Source organism: Mugil cephalus, chromosome 1 (genome assembly GCF_022458985.1).
Source record: "Mugil cephalus isolate CIBA_MC_2020 chromosome 1, CIBA_Mcephalus_1.1, whole genome shotgun sequence".
Classification (NCBI taxonomy): Eukaryota; Metazoa; Chordata; class Actinopteri; order Mugiliformes; family Mugilidae; genus Mugil; species Mugil cephalus.
Genome location: NC_061770.1, coordinates 9,519,712 through 9,543,249, shown reverse-complemented (window position 1 = coordinate 9,543,249; position 23,538 = coordinate 9,519,712). Strand labels below are relative to the sequence as shown.

Here is a 23,538-nt window from a genome sequence, read left to right as displayed (position 1 = left end):
TGACCCACCCCCCGTCTAACACAGTGAAAATCAGAAACAGCACACATGAAGAAATACCAAAATTATTTCACCTCTTAAAAAGGCTTCAGGCCGGTGCTACATTCCGGATGACGTCTAAATATAGTCGACCAGCTCGTGCATGACAGGGCACCTCTGATTGTGTAACTCCAGCCACCATCACAGTGGAGGTGACGTTATATTTATGTGTGGATTTCACAATGGATTTATTATAACAGTCTCTCAGGCCTTGTTTGGCAGGCGTGTGACTCAGGCTAAGGACAGACATCCCGGTGGGCTCCTGTTATCTCGCTCTGTCACCTGTTTTAAGACGATGGAGTGAAAAATGACACTGAAGCCAAACAGTGATGGAAAAGTGAAGCTCAGCGGGGAGACGGCTGCTGTGAATCTAATGTGACGGAAGATGAGAAGAACGTGTCTGAGTCTGAAAAGTGGAAAGAAAACTTAAAGGTAGGAGCCCTCGCATTCATCAGCTCTACATTTTCTGTTGTTACGGGTGTGTGACGGACAGCGTTCGAGTACGCTAAGACACTTCTGAGCAGCACAGTGTGTATTGCCATGTGGAGGGGTGCTGGACGGGCATCAGTTGAAGTCAAGGTTTTAATGATGTCATAGTGTGAGTTGAGAAGTGGGCCTGGTCGACTACTGCATCAGCAGATTTCTAAGAGAGTGACCACTATATTGATGCACCTCCCGCTCCAGGGATTAACCAACATAACATCGTAATGTGACAATAAAGTGAGAAATGAGATGATAAACATTCAACTTTACTTTAATTAATTGCCACTACTTAGTATGCTGTTTATAATCAGGAGCAAGGTTCTTCATATAACTGTGTATTAATGACACTATATATCCATGGCTGTTTTTAGCTACAGTAGCAGCATGGCTCTGTGGATGGCAGTGTGGTTCTGCTCAACACTTTGACCGACAATGAAATGAGCCCCAGTCGCCGTATTGCTATGAAATTTGGTGCAAATATCTGCAGTTTAGGGTTCAAGGGTTTTTTTCTTGTCATTGGCAAAATGTACAGGTGGAGCAGCAGTAGAATAAAACAGTAACAACACCTGACGGTGCAAATTAGTGCATAACAGTAAGGTGGCCGCATTAATAAAGCAATGTCACGGTATCATGTGTGAAATGCATGAGAAGTCCTTGAGATGTTGTGAGTCCGAGTAGCGATGTGTGAGAGTGTTCATGGGATGTGTGGCCTCGGGGGAAGAAGCTCCTTCTTAGCCTCTCAGTTCTGGCCACTTGAATAGTTTGTTTTCAGGGTGATGAGTGTCCTGGATGTCCTGGCTTCACCCTTTAGAGCAGGGGTCTTTAAAGTTTTTCAGGCCAAGGAACCCCTGAGACCCCTGATGCAGAGATTAAGTAGGGACCCCCAACCTACTATCTAAATTGGTTTGGCGCTATTTATAAATATACATTATCATCATTTTGCATTCAGTATTAAGCTAATGAAAAATATACCTTCGCAGACGTCCTGACGGTCACAGACCCCCTGTTGAAGACCTCTGCTCTAGAGTCAGTGGTAGTATTGTTAATACATCTGAGGAAATATTTCAACACAAACTTTTTGTTTCCTACACAATGATCTTGAGACTTTTCTGCCATAAAGTTGGACTTTGTGGTTTAGTTGGTTTAGTGTGACACATTTTACTTCCATCTCCAAGTAGTAGCAATGTTCTTAGACTACTCTGAGTTTGGTGCAAAAGTACCAAATAGTGACATCCTAACCAGCTGATTAACAACGGTTTAAGACTCACTACACAGCAGCACTTGGGAGCATATGGTGAACATGTCAGGACTAGCATAAAGTCAGTGTTGAGTTTTGAGAGGCAGCATTGTTTTGATGGTGATGTAACCCAGCGCAGCGTTCTACTCAAGAAGAGCTTCTCCCCATCCCCTTCTTGTGCTCTCCCCGGTGCAGTGACGTCAAAGTGCAAATGATAGGTGCTCTGCGCCTGAACGGGCAGCTTGTGTGGTCGAACACTCCATCTCACATGCCATCTGCTCTTACCCGAGCCCTGGGCACTCGTGCCAAAGGAGACCCACGAGCATAGAGACCTTTTTGTCGTCACTGAGCTGGCTCCGTCCGCCTCTGTGCCTCTTCAGTGTGCAATCTGGTGCATGGCACTGATCACTGCTCACTTCCAGGCCTGCTTCAGCCCAATGTTTGGAGGGAAATGTCTATTGTGAGATCCAAGAAGGTCAATGTAGCCCTCATGTTTTTGGTTATGTTTCTGCACAGAGAATAGGGTCGGAGCTAGAGAACAGAGAGCAAAAGCTACAGAGATGGTGTTGGTTCATGTCATATGTGCACTGACAGCCAAAATACAATAAAAAAGAAATACAATCCACAACAAAGAGAGCCCATCATTACTTTTTCCTACTTTTAGGTGGATGTTTTAGCTCAGCGTTTAAGGTCATCTGTAGTTTGCAGGGCCACCTCATTTTACCCCTCCTCACCACCAGGCTATTGTTTCGTTTTGTCAGTGCGGGTTTGTGTACGCAGCCCCATGTGAATGCCTGAAAGCCTACACAGGTCAGGACTCTGTTGACAGGATGGCTATTGTTTAAAACAAATAGAGCTTCTCCTGCATCTTTGGCACAGTCTGTAGAAAGGAAAACTGCTTCTTCCTCCTGTGTGATTTCCTCAGATGAATAGTAATGACCTTTTCCTCATCTCCCTTGTGTGGAAACGGCTGTGTGTAGAAAACCGTGAAGATGATAATTGCTCGTTGCCATTTTTGAAAAGTGGGGGGGAGTTAAATCCACAGGAAATAAATTTGAAATGTATCTGAGATGTACGTAGACGTGTTTTCAGCCTTTGCTAGGATGTTATGTGACTTGCTACATGTGAAACTCACATGCCAGAAACAGACATTACTTTCATACTGTTGCTCAGTTCCCACTGGTCAACAATGAAGCCCACGTTTTGATGTCATGAAAAACCAACAAGAATGCAAATTCTACATAAAATGAGTGGGTTTTGTTCTTTCACTTGACGCAATGAAGCTAAAACCAAACAATCAAATCTAATAAAGAAAAACCTCACTCAAGGAAAATTACATAAAATCTACTTGTAAATGGATTTCACCTCTTGGAACACGGTTAATTTATTAAGTTCTCATAAACTTTGTGATTGCAATTGAGGGTGAGCTCAGCTCGGCCTGAACAGTGGAGTGGGTGATGTGTAGGTGTTGTATGGTCTCATTCATTATTCATGAGATGGGTGGGCAGAGTGTAAGTGGCAGTGACAGACAGAAACTCAATTACTGATGTGTATCAACTCCTCTAGGGTTCTTGACCTGATATTTGAGGGACCGAGGCATTAATTGCTTTACTGCGCAACAAGAATAATTTCCAGGAGAAAAGTCACTGGATTATTGATGAACACAAGGGAAGGGAAGAGATGGGGAGGAGAGAGTCCTGACTCGACTTTACATGACAGAGGTAGGTTCTCGCAAGTTTTTGTTTTCATCAACCTAACACAATGCTTGCTTCATTGCATATTTATAGCTAAATATTTATGAATAGGGGCATCTAATTAATTCCTTTCATTTAATCGAACTCATTAATGTAATCAGACCCTGCACATTTCCTCCCTTGAATGCTCAACAAGGCATTCAAGGGATTCATTTTCATGTGTGAGATGCCGTCAGTTTGAAACGCAGTTAAATGGCCCGTTTTCTGGGTGGTTTGTGGTGCATGGAAATGATGAAAATATTCAGTTTGAGGATCTGAGACAGCAGTGGGAAGTACATTATTTAAATAATTATATTTAAAGACAGTTTGACATTAGATGTCACCACACTTCCACTTCACTACATTTCAAAGGGATGAATCTGGGGGCCACAGTTACTTTTACATTTATATATACATACATATGTTTTTTTTTTTTAAATTTCACAAAAGTTGTGTTGTGTAAATGTGTTTTTTTAATGACATCATATCCCCTAATTTGTCATGTAAGAATAAACTACCAGCAAAATAATAATAAAAAAAATCTTAATATATCTTAGTGTCAGAGGCAATTTCTCTGCATATTGACATTTATTTTGATATCTAAGTTTATAATATTTTTCAAATTGTTGCATTCATAAATATATGTAATTAAATGAACCACTATGCGATGTTTATTGCTGAAAGACGGATAATATCAGACCAATCAATGAATCATAAGCTTGACTTTGTTTCTCTTCATTCAGTGTGACAACAGGAGAACTGTTGACCGCTATTATAACTGGACTAAATGTACTGTAAAGATGGGGGCACTGGGCGAACCAGCGCTGCTGCTACTTTTCTGGCAGAGTGTTTGGGCTCTGGACATTCCTCTGGAAAGTGAGTCAGTAACTTAAGCTGTGTGCTGGTTGTAAACTCATTTGTATGTTCACAAACTGCCTCCATTTCCCCGCTTGCAGTCAGACAACCCCCAACCATTGTAAAGCAGTCAATGAAGGAGCACATTGTTGACCCCAAAGACACCATGGTCATAGAGTGTGAAGCCAAAGGAAACCCTCATCCTATGTAAGCTATGCAGCAGCCCTCTGAACACACTTCTTGAAATGATTAACTCCAAACCTCTTCACTGATTTGTGTGTTTCTGTCCTGTGCTCCATCGTGAAGTTTTTCGTGGAGGCGTAATGGGAAGTACTTCAATGTGGCACGTGACTCCCAGACGTCGATGCGCAGGCGCTCGGGGACTCTGGACATCTATGCCCGGAACAATCCAGAACAGTATGAGGCAGAGTATCAGTGCATTGCCTCCAATGAGTATGGCTCTGCATACTCCAACAAAATCAGGCTAAAACTATACAGTAAGTTCAGGACTGGTGCTACTTAAGAATAAACTGCTTGTTTGTATCCAGCAGTGAAAGGAGAGTGACCTCAGTGTATGCAGTGACACTGTTGGATGTCCATCGAATTAGAAATCACCTAGAAGATATATAAGCAATACACAAATATGCACAATATGCTTGTTTTCGTATATTTTTTTCTTGCCCTTCTTGCCCACAGCACTCTGCAAGTAACATGATATTAAAAACTTATCGTTAACAAGCATAACAACTCAAGAATTTCTTTGTGCAGACCTGAGCCCATTCATTTTTAGTAAGCGTTACCATATCAGTGGTAATTAGTGTATTATGAGGAATAATTTCAGCTGCACCCTTGATGTTAATGAGTATTTACAACAACAGGATGGAGCAGCTTGAGAGCAGCTCGAAGGTGCAGGATACGGTGTCTGCCTTAATCAAGCAACATGTCGCTCAATTTTCTTTATTGAATAATAAGTGTTTTATGAATTAATTGTTGTTTTTGGCCTTGATTCGATTTTAGTTTTCCTTGCTGCCAAACCGCTGACTAGTCTTGAGTCAAACATCAATCATTGTCTCGATGTTTAGTTATTTAATGAGCATCAAAACAGAACAACATGACAGAGGAGGCATGTATCCCTCTGTGTGCGCAGGAGCTCCTGTGTGGCCGAGGGAGATTCTGGAGCCCGTGGTGATCAGCGCCGGTTTGCCTCTGGTCCTTTCCTGTGACCCGCCGCCTGGCCCCCCTAAACCTGAAACCTACTGGATGTCCAGCTGTAAGTGTGCGATGTGGTGACCAACAGATAAACCAGCCGATTTGGCCTATAGCATTTGTAAGATATCTCCTGCGAGTTGACTTTAATTTGCAACAAGTGTCCTGTTTCATTCATGTTTCGTGTTTCAGGCTCATACGCAAGACCTTTCAACTGGCCCATTCAGACAGCTTTCCCAACCATGCAGCCTGTGCGGCAGGACCGCAGGGTTTCCATGGGGGTCAACGGGGATCTGTATTTCTCTAACGTGCAGGTTAATGACTCTGTCAGCGATTACTGCTGTAATGCCCGCTTCCCCTACAAGAACGTCATTCAGCAGAAGCTGCCAGTGGTCGTGAAGGTTCTTACAAGTGAGTATGAGTTTGTTAACAGTCCCAAGCATCTATTTGCTTATATGTGTAACTTGCAAGGTACAAGGGTAAATTTCAGATTTAACTTGCTAGCACGGCAAATTACTAAATTTGAGAGTCAGCTGAGACATGGTGGGAGTCTTTGGCCTGTGACAGGTGAAGAGGAGGAATTGCTATTCTTAACCAATGGTAGCTGAAAAAGAGCAGTGAGAGGTAAAAACACCAACCATGTGACGAATTAGGATCCTTTTTTCTTTTTTTTTAGTTTTCACACGTCAACAGGTTGTAAACTGTTGCTGTTGTTGCTCCAAGTGATACCGTCTGGGTTAGTGTCTATTGTTTTTCACCTGCTTCATGCTAATCTTAGATCAGAGAGGTATCTGTGATTACGTTTTTGATGCCTGTGTGACTGGTCTCTTCTCCTGCTTCAGCGCGCACAGTGGCTGAGGCTGCCCCCACCTGGCTGTCTCCCACTGGCTCGTCCAGCTCCATTCTGGTCCTGCAAGGGGAGGAGCTGCTCCTGGAGTGCATCGCTGGTGGAGTGTGAGTGTCGAAACAAGATCGATATTTTTTATAGTCTGCCCTCAGGTCATATATGTTTGGACGTATACCTTGTTTATCAAAATATTACAGCTCTACATCGCATGCAGACTTAAAGTGCAGGATCACGGCTTTACAAGATAAAAGTTGCTTTTAAGTTACAACTGAGTCAACAGCTGCTTAATTCAGAGTTGTGGCGTATTCCTTCATTATTATACCTTCATCACTTAGATGAAGACAACCCTTCAACGAGTGAAGATAGCTACAGTGAAGACCAAACATCCATGGGTGGCCCAAACATATATGGACCCAAACTGAATTGTATTTTATTTTTTTTTTTTATTTTTGTAACAAAGAATTTCATGTGGGTTTCCGTTCTGTTCAGTGTGAGTGTTTTCACTTTAATTTCATTTAAGCCATCCTGTGTAAAGCCTTGTTTATCATCATCAAGGCCAACTCCTCATATCACCTGGACCAAGGACGGAGAGGACCTGGTAGTGACACCACGCATGAAAGTAAAGAACTTCAACAAGATGATTAAAATCCCAAAGGCCTCTTTTGAAGATGTGGGTGAATACACCTGCAGCGCTACCAATAAGATAGGCTACATCGAGCACACCATAACGGTCAAGGTCAAAGGTGAGGGCGCTAGAAACATACAGAACTCTATTTGTTTTTGAAATCGTTTTCAAAGAGCTAACACGCTGTGGATTTTGCAGCGGCTCCATTCTGGATAGAGAAGCCCACTGATTTGATCTTGGCTCCTGAGGAAAATGGACGGTTGGTGTGTCGTTCAGACGGAGTTCCTCGTCCCACAGTCAGCTGGTTCATTAACGGGGAACCAATTGAAAGTACATTTTACGTCTACAAGCTGTAAAAAAAAAAGAAAAAAAGAAAAAAAAGATAAAAAGATAGTAATTAATTCTGTCTGTAATTTTCCTTTTCCATGTGTTGTTTCCAGCTGCTACACCACAGCCTAACAGACAGGTGTCAGGAGAGACTCTTTCTTTCCGCAGTGTGACTGCTGAAAACAATGCCGTCTACCAGTGCAATGCTTCAAATCAGTACGGGTACTTATTGGCCAACGCGTTTGTCAACGTGCTACGTGAGTTGCCACCATATCATTTGTATACTATAGCAATAAACCCTCTCCAAGTTGTTAAAATGACATTCACCATTTTTCAGAAATGCTAACCTTGACTTACGTTTACCTTTAAGCCTGCACATTCTGAGCGTTTTCATTCAGTTTTTCACCAAGATTAAAGCTTCACACAAATATGTGACAGATGTATTAAAAGACACAGTGTTAAACTATTTAAATATTTCAGTTACAGATGAGTTTCGGTTAAATAATTTACCTTTTAAGCTTTAAACTGTCATTGAGCACCAAAGTTTGACCCCCATAAAGAGACAGAAAGAAATTCACATATCTCTGCTATTTGTAGCTTTGCCATAATGTAGAGAACAATGTACCAATTGGTCAAGACGTTCTTTATTCTGATTCACTAAGAGCATATTGAAATTAAATCAGTGATGTTGCTGTTGTTATGTCTGACTTGGCTCCAGATGCAACGCCACGTATTCTTGGGCCCAGGAATGAACTCATCAAGGCAATAGAGGGTAGTCGTGTCTTCCTAGACTGCCGCTACTTTGGTTCTCCAGTGCCTGAATTACGATGGCAAGTACATGTTGTGTAACACACACACACACACACACACACACACACACAAAAACAAAGAGCTCAGAAATCAACTCTCTGTATGTGTGTCTGTGGATCTGCTCACCAAGGTCCAAATACGGGCAAGGAAATCTCGAAGGAACTCGCTTTAAAACCCACAGCAATGGGACTCTGGAGATCAGGCGCATACGGATAGAAGACCAGGGCACCTACCTTTGTATAGTCAGCAACATCGCAGGAAGAGAAGAGAATCAAGTCCGAATAGAGGTCAAAGGTATATAGATCATGAACAAATCATTGAGTCACCTACAACATTTTAACACACTTTCCTAAAGCTGTAAAATCATTATTGTTTCATTAACTAACTAACTATTCCTCCCAGAACCCACATTAATTGTGACAAGACCTCAGAGCATGAAGTCATCGAGACAAGTGTGCCTTTAGTGTGGCCAAAAGCAGACACTACTCGCACAACAACGTAAAGACAAAAGCAGCTCGCTTTGGTGAGGTTGGTATTTAAATATACAGATGCACTATCTTATGTTTATTCATTTTCTTTAAGTAAATCACATTTGTGTCATGAGCAATGATCATCAATGTTCTCTTCAGATCTCTCTGATGAATCAATCTGGATCATCAATGTAACAGAGACGAGGGCAATTTACGTGTATAAGCGTAGCTGAAGGTCGCTCAACACTATCTGATTATGACCATTTAAATATAACTTTTTTTTTAGTAAATCACCATTTTATGTGTTGATATAATTTTCATTTTTGTAACCGTTCCAAATCCTCTCATCGATCATCTGCATTAGTCAGATCACAATTATGACGTAGCGTCAAGACCAGCTGGTACCTGAATCAGCCATCCACACCCAATTACGGTAACAACTTAAAATGCAAACTCTTACATAAAATACATGTCACCATTTTTAATTGTTGATATATTTTTTTCTTTTGCATGTAGACCGTCCAAATCCTCCCACCGACCTGCAGTTGTCAGATCCATATGAGCGTAGCGTAAGACTCAGCTGGGTTCCTGGAGACAGCAACCACAGCCCCATTACAGGTAAAAGCCTTGAAAATGCATAATCTCACAGAAGAAAATGTGTATTTTTCTTGTATTTACCAGTTATTTTCTACTTTCTTTGTGGTCTCACAGAGTTCTTAGTGCAGTATGATGACGACGACTGGTTGCCTGGGAAGTGGAGAAATCTATCGACGTACCCAGGGAACCTCAACTCTGTCGTTTTGCATCTCACACCCTTCACGTACTATGAGTTCAGGGTCATCGCTTTTAATGAAATTGGACCGAGCCGTCCCAGTCGCCCGTCCAAACGCTTCCAGACCAGCGGCGCACGTAGGTTTGATGCTGATGAAATGCATGCTTGTTGCATGCTTTTTTAAAGGAGTTCTTTGACATTTTGGGAGATGAGATTATTTGCATTCTTGCAAGAGTTAAATAATAAAATCAATGATGCCAGCAGATGGTTGCCTCAGTTTAAAGACTGTCAGTAGCTCACCAGCCAACCAGCATATATTCTAGTCCTGCTGGACCCAATTAGTAGCGCTTTTATATGGTGAAATTAAATGAAATACAGCATGCTAATGAATGATCTTCTGGGGTGCATGGATGGATTTGTTTGGACAGGGCCAGGCTAGCTGGTTCCCCAACTTCTTCTCCTCATGCTAAGCTGGTTAAAGACTAAGCTCCCTTGACTCCAGCTTGACATTTAATTAAAATACTGTATACAGAAGTGGTATTAATTTTCTCATGCAATTACAACAGTAATCAATAATCTTACCGCTGCACTGGTTTCCCCCTGCACAGCTCCAGACGTCATCCCAAAGAACGTAAAAGGTGTGGGCACATGGAGGAACAACATGGAGATCAGCTGGGAGGTAATCCGGACTGAACTCAGTTCAGTTCAATTCACATAAACATTCATGTTTCCGTTCAACATCTTTTGATAAATAATGCCGTTCGCTGTGGTTTCAGCCTCTGACCTATAGAGAGTGGAACGGCCCCCACCTAAAGTACCTGGTGTGGTGGAGAAGGAGAGATTCCCGAGAGGAGTGGAAGAATGCGACCACGAAGTGGCTGAAATACTACATCTACGATGCAGATACATTCACGCCTTATGATATCAAAGTCCAAGCTGTCAACGAATTTGGGCTGGGACCAGAGTCTCCTGTTGTCACTGGTTATTCTGGTGAAGATCGTAAGTAGCTAAATTCATTGAATTATAACATAGAGATGGGTGGGAAATTTGGAAGAACTGTCAAAACGTGTTCACAAGCCACAAATTTAGTTAGATGGAACAGTGTCAATGTACCTTGGCAAGGATTTTCCAAATCTCTGCTAGAGTAATGCAGCACCCTTAAAATATTCTCATATTTGGGATTTTCATGATGGTCCAAAGCCAAACAAAACATTTCCCTCAGCTGTTTTTAAATGTGTAAACTGCTGATTCATGGTAATGTTTACTTGCCACTCCAATACCTCCCAGGTGTAAAGCTGAGTGGAGATCTGGCCATAGCAGATTATTTATCATGTTCATACTCTTCAAACCACTCTGTGAGCCTTACTGGCCTTTATGGAATCAGTTCATTTTATGTTTTCTCACACATTTTAGTGTTTGTTTCACCCTAAGTAAGTACTGTATGAAAGTCCTTCACAGGGAGTCAAAGACAAAGCACAAATTCATCTTTATGTTCCCTCAGGTCCATTAGCTGCACCCCTGAACCTGAGAGTGTCCGACATCGAGAGCACCCAGGCGACTGTACACTGGGACTCAGTGACGCGAGAGTCACTCATGGGAGAACTGAAAGAATACAAGGTGTGTCTCGAACACATGATAATTGTATAATAACTATTGGGGTGGTCAGCTGGATATTATGTTATCTGTGCTTTTGAAAGGCTGAATTCCTGCACTATGTGAGTACTAAGTTTATAAAGGCTTTCGTCATGCATGAAATTCACAGTGCTAAGCAGAAGCATTTCTACAGGGAAGTCAAAAAAAATATGTTACATTCCCCAACTAGGCCACAGCTGAGGAAAGTAACCAAGAGTGAAACCAACAAAAGTGAAGTGCAACCCACACTAAAATAAAAACAAACATTTTCAACCACGCCAGTAACACAGTCACTAACCAGAAAAGCTAAATGGCAAATGACTGTCATTCCCACCTTTGTGCTGTCTTCCTTGATGAGCAAGTGGAATCAGGTGCACTCAGTCACCTGCTGCAGCATGGGGGAAATAGACACGTCATATCTGAGTCAGGTTTCACACTGATGAAAACGTCATTAAAATAAGACGAAAACAATACATGCAAGAAACCTGAAAATACAAAAATGTTTATTCATATATTCATCTGAAAGGTACCATTTTAACATGATTTTATATTTTCTTCATATAAGTCATTTATAGTCGTTTGAATTTTCAACAAATGGGAAGAGTTTTTCCTTGTTTGAACTTCTTTCTGACAAAAACTGACCATGTAACCTTTTAAAATACATGCTAAAACCTAAACCTATGTATGACCTTGTTGCTGGGGAAGGTGATTGAAGTAGTGCAGCAGTTTCATACTGTGCCTTGCTTCTCGTCTCTCAGATCTACTACTGGAGGGACAGCAGCCAGCTGAGGTGGCATAGGGTCAACCGAGGGATGAAGTCTCAGGTTTTTCCAAACAACGATCCAGAGCCATCTGGGGTTCTCACCGGGCTCATCCCCTACAGCAACTACAAGATGTACGTAGTGGTGGCCAACAATCGATTTGAAGGGCCGCCAAGTAACACCATACCCTTCTCAACACCTGAAGGACGTAAGAAATTCAAAGACAGAATTATTGTCCTGAGTAGTGCACAGGTTTTTTGTCCCTTCCCCCCTAAGCTGGTGTCTGTTTTTGTCTGTAGTACCATCCGCTCCCAGATCATTCAGGATCCAACAGCGTCATCTGGACAGTATTTATGTCGACTGGGACCTACCAGCAGAGCCCAACGGCATCATCACTGGGTATTCCCTCAAGTACCAGACAGGTGGGCCAATGCACCATCACAAACACACATTCAAATTGCAGTGCAGTCCTTCCTCAGGGGACTGTCTAACTTTAATAACAGAAAATGACTCAGTCTATCCCACTAAAGCTGGCCAATGTCCACATCCCTTTTAGCACATAATAGCGCTCTTCAATATGCACTCACAAACCAGAATGCCGTTCGAGTATGTTCTCAAGAGGGTAATGAACACTTGTGTTGCTGATCTGTGAGCCGGTGAGGCAGTTAGGAGCTCAGCGGTGTGCAGTTCTACCAGCGTCAAGTGTTCTCCAAGTGCACTGAAATATTCGCTCTCTTCACAGTGAATGCCACCAGGGGAGAGGAGCTGCGAGTGGAGGAGTTTCCTCCTAACGTAACAAGCTTCTCGGTCCGCCGCTACGACCGCTACACTAGATACAGATTCTCCATAGCGGCGCGTACTCAGATCGGGATAGGCGAATGGCATACGGAGGAGTCCCCGCACTACACCACTGAAAGTAATTTGGCTGTGTTTGCCGTCCATCAGCGCAACACCATTGGTGGCATATGTAATAAACACATTGATGTGGGTGGATGTTGACTTGTGTGTGTGGCTGTGTGTCTCAGCGTATGCTCAGGACCAAGTGGACATAACCACTCAGGGTTGGTTCATCGGGATAATGTGCGCCGTGGCTCTCATCGTGCTCATCCTTCTCATTGTCTGCTTCATCAAGAGGAGTCGAGGGGGCAAATACCCAGGTACAGCGGTGACTCCCGACTAGAGTTGATGGAATGACGGAAAACAATTATGACCTGAATTTAAAACATCATTTAAGTCACGTTCAAGAATTTAGCCTGTAGGTTGGAAAAATAAGACATTTCACATCTAGTTGCCAACATTTTCCAAGCCCCCGAGCCTGTCTAGTATCTAGGATGTAACAAAGTGACCTGTTTTGATTTCAGTACGGGAAAAAAAGGACATTTCACTGGAGCCGGTGGATGACAAAGATCAGGAGGGGTCATTTGACTATCGGTGAGCATAGCAACAGGCAGCTGGTAGAAAATTAACTCTTCAAATCACTACATCTTATCTGCCAAACAGCTTTACAGAATACTAAATGTTTTGAGTTTCCGTGGTGTGTAAAATAATCTACTATAATTTATATAAACAAAAACAAGTTGTTGTGTTTCTCCCACACTATCATTGTTGTATATGCACCATTTGCTTTGTAACTGTGCATTAACATTAGGCTTTGATGGATTAAAGCTGCCCTGTGGAGCAAATGTTCTTCCTCATAAGACACTTGCTAATATATATATATATATATAAATTTATATTTAATTGTACACTGTATAAAAAAAAAAAATCACATTACTTAGTAAAAATTGTAATGTATCGCTGACCATTAGCACCCTCCACTATCAATCAGGGGAACTACAAGAAACTGGAAACTGTTTATCATTATCATTATTATTATTATGATTATAGTAATATTATTAAAGTAACATTTATTGAACACACATTCATTGCTCCAAGGGGCTATTGGTAGTTAAAAACTCCACAGGGTAACGTTAATGTTGATTAAATTTTATCGTGGCGCTGCACAGGTACAAATCAAATCCGATATTTGACCTGATTTATGATAACTCTTTGATCGTACTTACATTAATTTCTGATTTTGTTACTCTACTTTTTCTATCTAAACTCTTCTCCCTCCAAACCTCAACCCTGTTCTTTTTGCACTGAACCCCTCAAGGTCACTTGAAAGGTATGAAAAGGCTAAATATTGACACATTGACACTATTGACATTTCAACTGTGCAATCCTGAACAGACGTTTAAGATTTTAGGTGCAGTAAATAGCATATCTAACAGACTACTGGTAGTTTTATGAACCATGTGGGAATGTGATCCATCCTCTCAGACACTGATCTCAAACTGTTTTGTATTGTAGGATTGCACGTGTGTCCACTCTGCCCTTCCCTCGGAGGTATGTTCGTGGATATTGTTTGATCAATATTGGACTTTCTATCTTATAGTGCTAAAGACATACTACTAAATTGTGTGTTTATTTCTCTGTAGAGAGGAGGAAAAGGGGCTTCAAAGAGGGCAGCCGTCTATCGAGGCCATGATGAAGCGATCAGACAGCGATGACAGTCTGGTGGAATATGGAGAAGGTGGAGAGATACAGTTCAACGAGGACGGCTCGTTCATTGGTCAGTACACAGGGACCAGGAGGGATGTCAGGGAGTTGGACTTTGGTGGAGGCCTGGAGCTCCACTCGCCAATGAACACCATCTACTCCCTTGCATAAAGCTCAAACTTCAAACCGCTTTCTGCACCTGCGCCTCAACTATTTTTCTCGTGCCTTCAAGAACCTGGATGAACTTGTGAATCTGTCTGCCGGAGTAAACAGCTGGAGACTGACACGCTGTTAAACCCCTTCTTACCTTTGCAGACAACAGCTTTCATTCACTGAAGGAACGAAACATGGAAAAGTTGGGATTATCTCTGGAGAGATGGCATTTATTTGATGAAAGGGAAAATTTACCTTTTGTAAATAAAAATACTGTGTTTACGCACATGCCTATACATATGTTCAAGAGACACTGACTGCGCATCACAATGGGATCAGTTTATCATGTTGATAAAAGCAGTTACAAGAACAAACTTAGATAGTGTAGTTATTTTCTGCTAATTTCAAGAAAGAGATTTGCTTGAATTTTGAAATAAGGTCCGTATACCATCTCCATCAGCAGAGCCACGTTTTTGTTTTTGTTTTTTTATACACTAGTACTGAACGTACACTGTGGAAGTATTCTTAGTGATAGAATAAAGAAAATCAAGACTTTTGGGGAATCAGCAAGCAGCCACAAAGCAACTGTAAAATCACAAGTTACTCATGAAGTGGTCTAATTTCACTCACACTGGACTTTATTAATTTTTATGTAACAGTGTTTGTTTATTTGACTCCTAACATCATCTGTGTATTAAGACAGTTATTGTGCCTTTAATTTAAATAAAGTGAAGCTTTTTATTTTATAGCACTTTTTATGACTCTAAGTGTTGAATTTAGTTGCCGTGATGCTTAGATCACAGAATCTTAATCATTTCCTTTAAAAACTTAACGGAAAGTGGACGATTGTGGGGAGGAACATTTGTTTGCCTTTTTACTGAAGGGGTGTTCACACACAAAGAAGCTGGCAGTAATGTGGCAACAGGAGACCAAAATGAAATGAAATGAATGAAATTCTGCAAGTTGGTGATAAGCAGGAACACCCTTTTTGGGGAGATATCAAGTAGAACCAGTATCGCTACTACAGCTGAATGACATATGATGCAAACACAATATACAGTATATCCCTGACTTTGACCAGACGCTGTATTGAGACTATGAGGTGACTGGTTCTACATGTCCATGGCTGAGGTGCCTTCAACAAGCACTTAAGACCTCCTGAACTGCACGGCAGCCCTCTGACCCATGTGTGCTCACACTAGTTAACTGCAGAAAACAAATTCTTTGCTTGCACGTGTGTGTGTGTGTGTGTGTGTACCTACATACAGGGCAAAATAAAGCTGTTTGATTGAAGAAGAGTTGAAAAGGTTAATATTCTGCTTGTTTCACTCATAAACATTTGGGATGGGAAATATTACCAAGGCAGTGTTTTGCTGAATGAATCATCATTACATGGATGATGCTAATAATGAAGCTAGCAATAATCTCTGCCTAAAACATTTCACTAACAATTCTGGTTAATTTCACAAACAGCACTAGCAGCAATTTGCAGTTTAAGATTAATAATAATTGTTTATTTGTGCCAGCTAACCGTCTCTAGTTTTTATGCTGAGCTCACGTCTAGTTTTAGCTTCTTACTGTATTTACCAACAAGCTACCGTGGTATCAATCATCTCACCTCATTCTTACCAAGAAAAACTTATTAACCAGTTATTAAAGTTGAAGTTATTGGTTGTCAAGAAGACATTTTCATTTCACTGAACGCTGACTGATTCGCTGTGGTATAATATCACTCGTACAGTAGTTATGTGATCAGGGACCATAAAGATTAAAGGGTGAAGGATATCTTATCTATCAACCTTTCTAGATAATTAGCGTTGTTAATGCTAACTGTGTTGGAGGGATTTTTCAGTTTCTTTGACGACGACTGTATTTATGAAATCTATGTTTTATCCACATCAGTCATCAGTTTTACTCAGTTGCTGTCAGGGAACTGTTTCACCTACCCATCTGCAAAGTCTGTGATACTGTATACTACCTTTTCAAGATGTGTCTGGGCAAAAGAAGGCTTTAGCCTTTACTTTCATACTGGTATTCCTACACTAGCCAATTTCAAAGAAATCAAACTATGCCTTTCTGACTGACAGAAGAACAAAGTGGATGATATGTACATTAAGACCAATATATCTAAGAAAATGTGTTCTTACAGATATATTTGTATCAGAGTTGTTGTTGACTGAGTTAATCAATATCCTGGAGATCTGTAATCTGTAGAGATTAATTTAGCCAAAGTATCTGGATCTCCATTAGTCTCTGAGGTCAATCTACAAGTATAAACCTCATTTAAAGTGTAAATTATTTGTCCATCTACTGACTTGATTTACAAAATGATTTTAATTTTTCAGATTTTTTTTTTTTTTTTTTTTTTTTTTAAACTGTTTGGTAGACAGTAAAACTGGCAGACGGCTTAACGCTAGTCACAGCTTCACCTGTGTGTCTGTCTCTTTTTCGTAACTCATTGTAAAGTTAAATTTTGAGGTTTGGGACTCATAAAAGAAGGAACATCTGATTAGTATCAAAGAAAATAATCAGATCAAGCAAAATCATTTGAAGTATGTTGTCAGTTGTGACAGTATCATGGTTATTATTAGTTGTGTACTAAAAGGTTACACTTTTAATGCTGGTGTCATAAAAACATCTATTAAAATTTCTTATCATGTCCTCTTGTCTGCATGGATTAGCCAGGTCTTGATCTGAGGAGCCTAACGGTGAAAAGGCAATAAACTTTTTATTTAATCAGCGCAGCATGCAAATTTTAATAAACAATAATCCTCAGCTAAAGCTAAAGCATCCATTGCTCTGTCTTATCAAGTCTATAAAAATGACTCCCAGGTGCAACAGCTGCACATCCAGTCCGTCACCTCACCTGGGAAAAGGTGGTCATGAGCATGTAGAAAGTTAGTAACTGACATTTTAGAATCCAGAATCAATATCATGTGCACGATATGACTTCATTTTTCCAAAACCTATACTGCATTAATCATTTATGACTCAACAACAGCTTTCTGCTGCAGGTCACTCTAAAGAAAAGGGTCAGGCGTGGCTCGACTAACAATCTTGGCTGGTAAGTTACTGTATTTTTTGTGCTTATTCGTTCAAAGTCAAAGGAACGTTCTCTAAATCCTTCCGTGAACTCAGATGAAATAGATGAGTTGTTCCTTTGGCGTGGTTCATTTTCAGTGAGACAAAAAAGCTCTAGAGGTGAGGTTGGGATGTTTTAGTGGTGACATTATTCACTAAAGAAGGGGAAAATGTGCAAACCAGAATTTGTTGCTCACACAGAACGAATAAACTGTTAAATGAAACTGGCTGTAAAAGTTTGTATATTAATGTAAAGTTAGGAGAAAACAGAAAACTGTGATGGTTTTGAGTAATATTTTTAATTGGGGACTTGTAAAATGAGTTTTCTTACGTGGCTAAATTGTGAATCTATGTTTTTTTCCATACTTTATGACAGAAATCCTCGGCTGAAGACTGTTGATTGTCGGTGGGTGGAACCTTGGAACTGGACAGTGAGTCTACAAGGCTGCAACTGCAACATCTCTCGGATTACTGTACGGCATGTGATTATAAATACTTCATGTAGTGATAGAAAATATGTGTGTGTACACAGATTTACTGTCATGGTTTTGACTCCTGACAACCATCAGAAGTTCATCCAGTCTGCCATCAGATTCTTGAGACCACTACTACACCACAGGTTCAAGATTTCCTGGGGATAGAGGTGGAACAACCAGTGTATTCATTTACAGCACATCCAAAGAAACCCACATGTTTTAATGAGACAGACACTTGTTGACCTTCTCCTATCACGCCCTGAGCAACCAGGAAGGGATTTCATGCTGAACATGATGTGAGATGTGCACAGAAAACTGGTTAATGTCCCGAGAAGCTGGTGGAGCTTGTTGCCTGCAGCTATTCGGCTAATAGCTTTAGCAGTGGCTTAAGACAAGTGTGATATGGTGTGTGAGAGTGGATGCTGGCTATTCTGCACGGACAGCAAACCACAGCACTACACTACAAGAAATATTTGAAGAATATAAATACACCGAAGGGCTATTTAAAGACGTCCATAAATAATATTTCTATAAATATGTTGTTCTTTTCCTCCCAGGACTTTGCTATGAAATACTAGAGAGACCAAGAGCTCCTTTTGGAAAGGTCTTGGTTTGTTTTGCTACGTACGGACACACATTTCGCACAGCGTCGGTATCTAATGGTGTTGGAGCCAGTCAGCGGACCAGCCTCTGCTGGGCCCTACACTTGTGAAGCTGGGTTTTGGTCCTACTACGAGGTCAGTGAAGTTATCATACGATAAATCTAACCAAGAGATTTAATTACTACTAGTGCGGCCAAATAATTAAAATTTAATCAGATTAATCGCAGGGTTGCTGTGGATTAATTTCGATGAATCACGATTAAATACCATACAGTTAATTAATTAATTAACTAATTAATTAATTATTAATAGCATTTCAATTTGCATGAGCAAAAAGACTCAAGAAACAAGGCAACATATATGCACTTAACACGTTGATTAAACAACTCCAACAGAACATTGAACACAACAAATGGTGAGCCTCTGCAGGCAATAAATGAGTTGAGTAAAGTTGAGAGTTGGCTTTGATAACAGGCAGAGATTTGAAATCAAGGTAATGCATAACATATTACCCTTCACATCTATGTTCATGGAGATAACAGCAGCACAATAAAAAAAGCATTATCACTGCTAATACCTACTAGTTAAATCTTAAATTAGCACAGACACTTGTACAGCTGATTACAGTTAAGTAGCACAGTTACCACATACAAAAGTTTTATTCATGAGACAATATTTTCAAATATTTATATTCTGCAAATATTGCTACAGCTACAGGCAAATTTACAATATTACAGCTGTCACTCAACTGTCCGATCTGAACCACACGGTCGGAGCTCAGAGACAGAAAAGAAAAATGTTCGCAAACTGGGGGTCTGGACCTTCTGATCCCTTCTTCCTATTCCAAGATATATCTGAGAGGAGTACAAGGATTAAAATGAAAAAGAATAAATCATAAAGTCTTGTGAAGTATTCTGCTGTATGTGAATACTATATGCTCCAAAAATCTAGAAAATCTAGCCTACATATCTATGACTTCTCCCAAAGCCAGAAACCATAAAAGCTGAACCACTGCAATGGAATGTACTAATACAGCTAATATCACACATTTTAAAATAACAGTTCCACTTTTATGCTTAGTGAACCTGTAACTAACATAAATTAATGTTGGTTTCCAATGACCCCAAATCATTTTACACCAGCATTAATTTACCCTTAAAAGCACCAAACAATGAAGCCAGTCAGTGATTCACAATAACTAATGGTGTTGGAGCACCAGTCAACTACAAGTTGTTTGTAGTTTTGCCACTGCATTAAATGCATAATTAGTTTGAGTGCATTGGCTGATTTGTCTTAGTGGTTTTTGTCGTGCAGTGCACATATTTATGAGTGCTGTCTGGGCTTCACTGTCTTAATTATCTACACCTTCTCAAGTATGGATAAAAGGTATGCCTGGGAGGCTTGCATAGCCACACACTCTATTGTAGCTGGGGCTTACTGTACTCCTCTGGCCAATACTACCTTATTCGTGTTATGGTGTAAGCCACATAATGATAAATTCTGTATTCTACATATCTAGAAGGTTTTCACAACAAAATAGGTCAAACTGTGAGCTTTCCTTTGTGAGCTTTATCAGCTGCCATTATTTGTTCAACTTGGATGAAGCAACAGCTTTGGCCCCCAAACTTACTTTCAGCTTCCAGATTAATGATTATCACAGCTTGTTCATTATTTAGATCACCAAAGGACAGCTATTCAGTTCTCTGTTCTCGACTTTGGGAGAGCCCACACGAACACAGCAGCCATGACCAAGCTGATTCTAATAGCAGGTAAGGTGTAATGAAAAGCATGAAATGGTTTTCTTCAAATTTATCCAATAGTCACTAAAGTCACTAAATCTGTAACTTCTAAGGTCTCTGTCTTTCCTTGGGCAGTTTGGGTGAGTACATACATTATCAAACAAAACCTTCTAAGATAGTCTTCAAGGAATAACGATAAGCACGTCTGTCTTTTCATATTTAGCCTCGTCCACCAGACTTGTGTGTTATTTCACTAACTGGTCGCAATACAGACCTGGCAGTGGGAAGTTTCTACCTTCAAATATTGATCCCAACCTTTGTACCCACTTGATCTATGCCTTTTCTGGTATTAATGAGGCAAAAGAGTTGGCTACCATAGAATGGAATGATGAGCAGCTCTACAACGCCTTTAACGGACTCAAACAGAGGTCAGTCCATGTCTCTATGGGGTTTTTACTTTCACAAAAATATCCTGGCTGTTAACTGCATCTGTATATCCCTGCAGGAATCCAAATCTTAAAACACTGCTGGGAGTCGGAGGGTGGAACTTTGGAACACAAAAGTATGATATTTATCATAATACAGTCAATACAGGTTAATGTACAGTACAGATGACTATAATAATATCTAAAAGTAACGCCTCTCCCTCTCTGCCACTCAGATTCACTACAATGGTGTCCACACAAGCCAACAGAAATACATTTATTCAGTCCTCTATCAAGCTACTGAGAAAACATGGTTTTGATGGACTAGACCTGGACTGGGATTACCCTGCAGCAAGAGGAAGCCCTGAGGGGGACAAGCAGAGATTCACTTTGTTATGCAAGGTCCGATCAACAGTTATTACCGTGATGCTTTACCATTTCAAATAAAACATGGGCTGACTTTCCCTTAATTCTGTGGTTTATAGGAACTCCTGGAAGCCTATGTGGCTGAAGGAGCAGCGACTGGGAGGCCAAGGTTAATGATCACTGCTGCTGTGTCCGCTGGCAAAGGAACCATCGATGCTGGTTATGAAATCGCAGAGATGGCCAAGTACGCTGTCGCCTAACTCACCACACACATCCGCACGACTGGACGTTTTGATTATGTTGTTCTAACATGCGTTTCATCAGGTATCTCGATTTCATAAACGTGATGACGTATGACTTTCACGGCACCTGGGAGACAGTCACCGGACACAGCAGCCCTTTATACAAAGGCGCCCAAGACACCGGCGACAGTATTTACTTCAACACTGTGAGTACAGGAATGAAATCTCTTCTTTCTCTGTGTGTGTTATTGTAGTTAGTGCATAAACACCTAGCCTCACAAACATTTTGAAGCTTGGCTGAAACAGAAAACTTGGTGTATTGGTAAATGCATTGAAAAGGCATCCAGTTATCTGGATGACTAAGAAAGTAGTAAATGCAGAATCAAAAGTGCACCGAAGGTGGTTTTAATTAAGAATTCATTACAATCTTTAAGCATGAGACAGAAATTGTGGACAATATATATATATATATGTGTGTTTGTATTTTTAACTTATTTGCACATCCTTCTCTTTACGTTTAAGGACTTTGCCATGAGATACTGGCGAGACAAGGGAACACCTGTGGAAAAGCTAAATATGGGCTTTGCTACATATGGACGAACTTTTAAACTGTCCACTCAGTCCAGTCAGGTTGGAGCACCTGCCAGTGGTCCCGCTAGTGCTGGTGTTTTTACAAGGGAGGCCGGCTTCTGGTCCTACTATGAGGTGGGTCTACACCAATCGTTTCTCTTTAACATGTCATTCCATAAACACAGAGTTGTTTCAGATGTGCATTTTAACCCTCTTTCAGATTTGCACTTTTCTACAAGGTGCCAGTGTTCGGATGATAGAGGATCAGAAAGTTCCATATGCCTCCAAATTAAACGAGTGGGTCGGATACGACAACAAAGACAGTTTTAGTACTAAGGTGTGTTTCTGTGAGAAAATGAGTTACCAAATACCAAATGTACGAAGTCATGGCAAATGTAATATTAAAGCAAATATACTGTCATTTTTCCTCCAGGTCAGTTACCTTAAAGACAACAGATTCGGAGGAGCCTTCGTCTGGGCTCTCGACCTGGATGACTTTAGTGGACAGTTCTGTGGTCAGGGAAACTACACCCTCGTCAGACATCTTCACTCTCTTTTGGTTTCAGGTAACATCTAGTATTACAGTATATAGCTACATTCTGTTAAAAAAAGTTACTTCATATCCTTGATTTTGTTCATTTTAATGGCTTGTTACACTCCAGAGCTTCCTCCACTGCCCCCTACGAACACCACTCCAAAGACAGTGAATCACACCACATCTCATCCGGGACCCACGCTCATTGTACCGTCCAAAACCACTGACAGCAACTTCTGTGCTACAAAGGCTAGTGGGATCTACGCTAAACCCGACGACCCAGGTTCCTTTTACAATTGTGCCAACGGTATCACGTGGGTCCAAAACTGTCCGGCTACGTTAGTCTTTCGGGACAGCTGCAAATGCTGTGCATGGCCTTAACGACTCTAATTAAAAGTTTGTGTTTAGTTTATTTTATCTTGAATTTGCTGTTTCTCATCTTTTATCATTGACACAGCTTATTAAACATCATCTTATACAATAAAAAGAAAGAGTAAACACAGATTGGATGGCAACAGTGTACAAGTTTTGTTAAACAGTTACTCTGATCATTTTGTTCCTATCTCATTAAATCTTCTGTAAATATGTTTTCTTTTGCAAGTTGCAGGATCTGTGATTCCTACTGTTCCTATTCATACTAAAGAGAAGAGGTTATGAATAACAGAGGTTATGGAACCAGGTTCTGGGTAAAAGGACATTCACTACCTGGAATTTAGCCAGACAAACAAACATACTAAATTTACCACACAACTTTCCTTAGGTCCAAACTTTTGGATTTGGCAAGTACTGTAAGCACATGAACACCTCACCCTTAGATGTATTTGTATAAGATAAAAAAAAAAATGATAAGACATCTTCAAAGAAATAAACAAGAACACAAGCACCACGATTTTCACCTAGTCATCTTATTATTATGAGCATGGATACCAAGAGGAATAACTATTTAATTACATAAGTTATTGCATAATTCCAGTAGACAAGCAGAAACATTCACATCATTACTGCATTAAGTGA

At 40.6% G+C, this 23,538-nt stretch overlaps 2 protein-coding genes across 2 annotated transcripts; both read left to right on the top strand.

The window, feature by feature from the left end:
• Nucleotides 1-38: 38 nt before the first annotated feature.
• On the top strand, nucleotides 39-15,239 carry LOC125017851 (neuronal cell adhesion molecule-like). Its single transcript, XM_047601375.1, has 28 exons — nucleotides 39-468; nucleotides 3,323-3,477; nucleotides 4,233-4,365; nucleotides 4,446-4,551; nucleotides 4,651-4,841; nucleotides 5,492-5,614; nucleotides 5,743-5,961; nucleotides 6,393-6,504; nucleotides 6,953-7,140; nucleotides 7,221-7,352; nucleotides 7,463-7,606; nucleotides 8,068-8,179; nucleotides 8,290-8,453; nucleotides 8,562-8,611; nucleotides 8,994-9,030; nucleotides 9,146-9,247; nucleotides 9,341-9,538; nucleotides 10,010-10,080; nucleotides 10,178-10,400; nucleotides 10,903-11,018; nucleotides 11,792-12,002; nucleotides 12,094-12,216; nucleotides 12,537-12,710; nucleotides 12,820-12,951; nucleotides 13,156-13,225; nucleotides 13,950-13,961; nucleotides 14,147-14,182; nucleotides 14,275-15,239. Exons 2-28 carry the CDS (start codon nucleotides 3,469-3,471, stop codon nucleotides 14,504-14,506), a joined length of 3,420 nt encoding a protein of 1,139 aa, XP_047457331.1. The 5' UTR covers nucleotides 39-468; nucleotides 3,323-3,468; the 3' UTR covers nucleotides 14,507-15,239.
• A 5,063-nt stretch (nucleotides 15,240-20,302) lies between these two features.
• On the top strand, nucleotides 20,303-23,028 carry LOC124995869 (acidic mammalian chitinase-like). The gene is made up of 11 exons (XM_047568601.1): nucleotides 20,303-20,416; nucleotides 20,500-20,526; nucleotides 20,610-20,814; nucleotides 20,892-20,948; nucleotides 21,048-21,213; nucleotides 21,297-21,421; nucleotides 21,502-21,625; nucleotides 21,942-22,124; nucleotides 22,210-22,326; nucleotides 22,423-22,555; nucleotides 22,652-23,028. Exons 1-11 carry the CDS (start codon nucleotides 20,392-20,394, stop codon nucleotides 22,903-22,905), a joined length of 1,416 nt encoding a protein of 471 aa, XP_047424557.1. The 5' UTR covers nucleotides 20,303-20,391; the 3' UTR covers nucleotides 22,906-23,028.
• The last annotated feature ends 510 nt before the right edge of the window (nucleotides 23,029-23,538 follow it).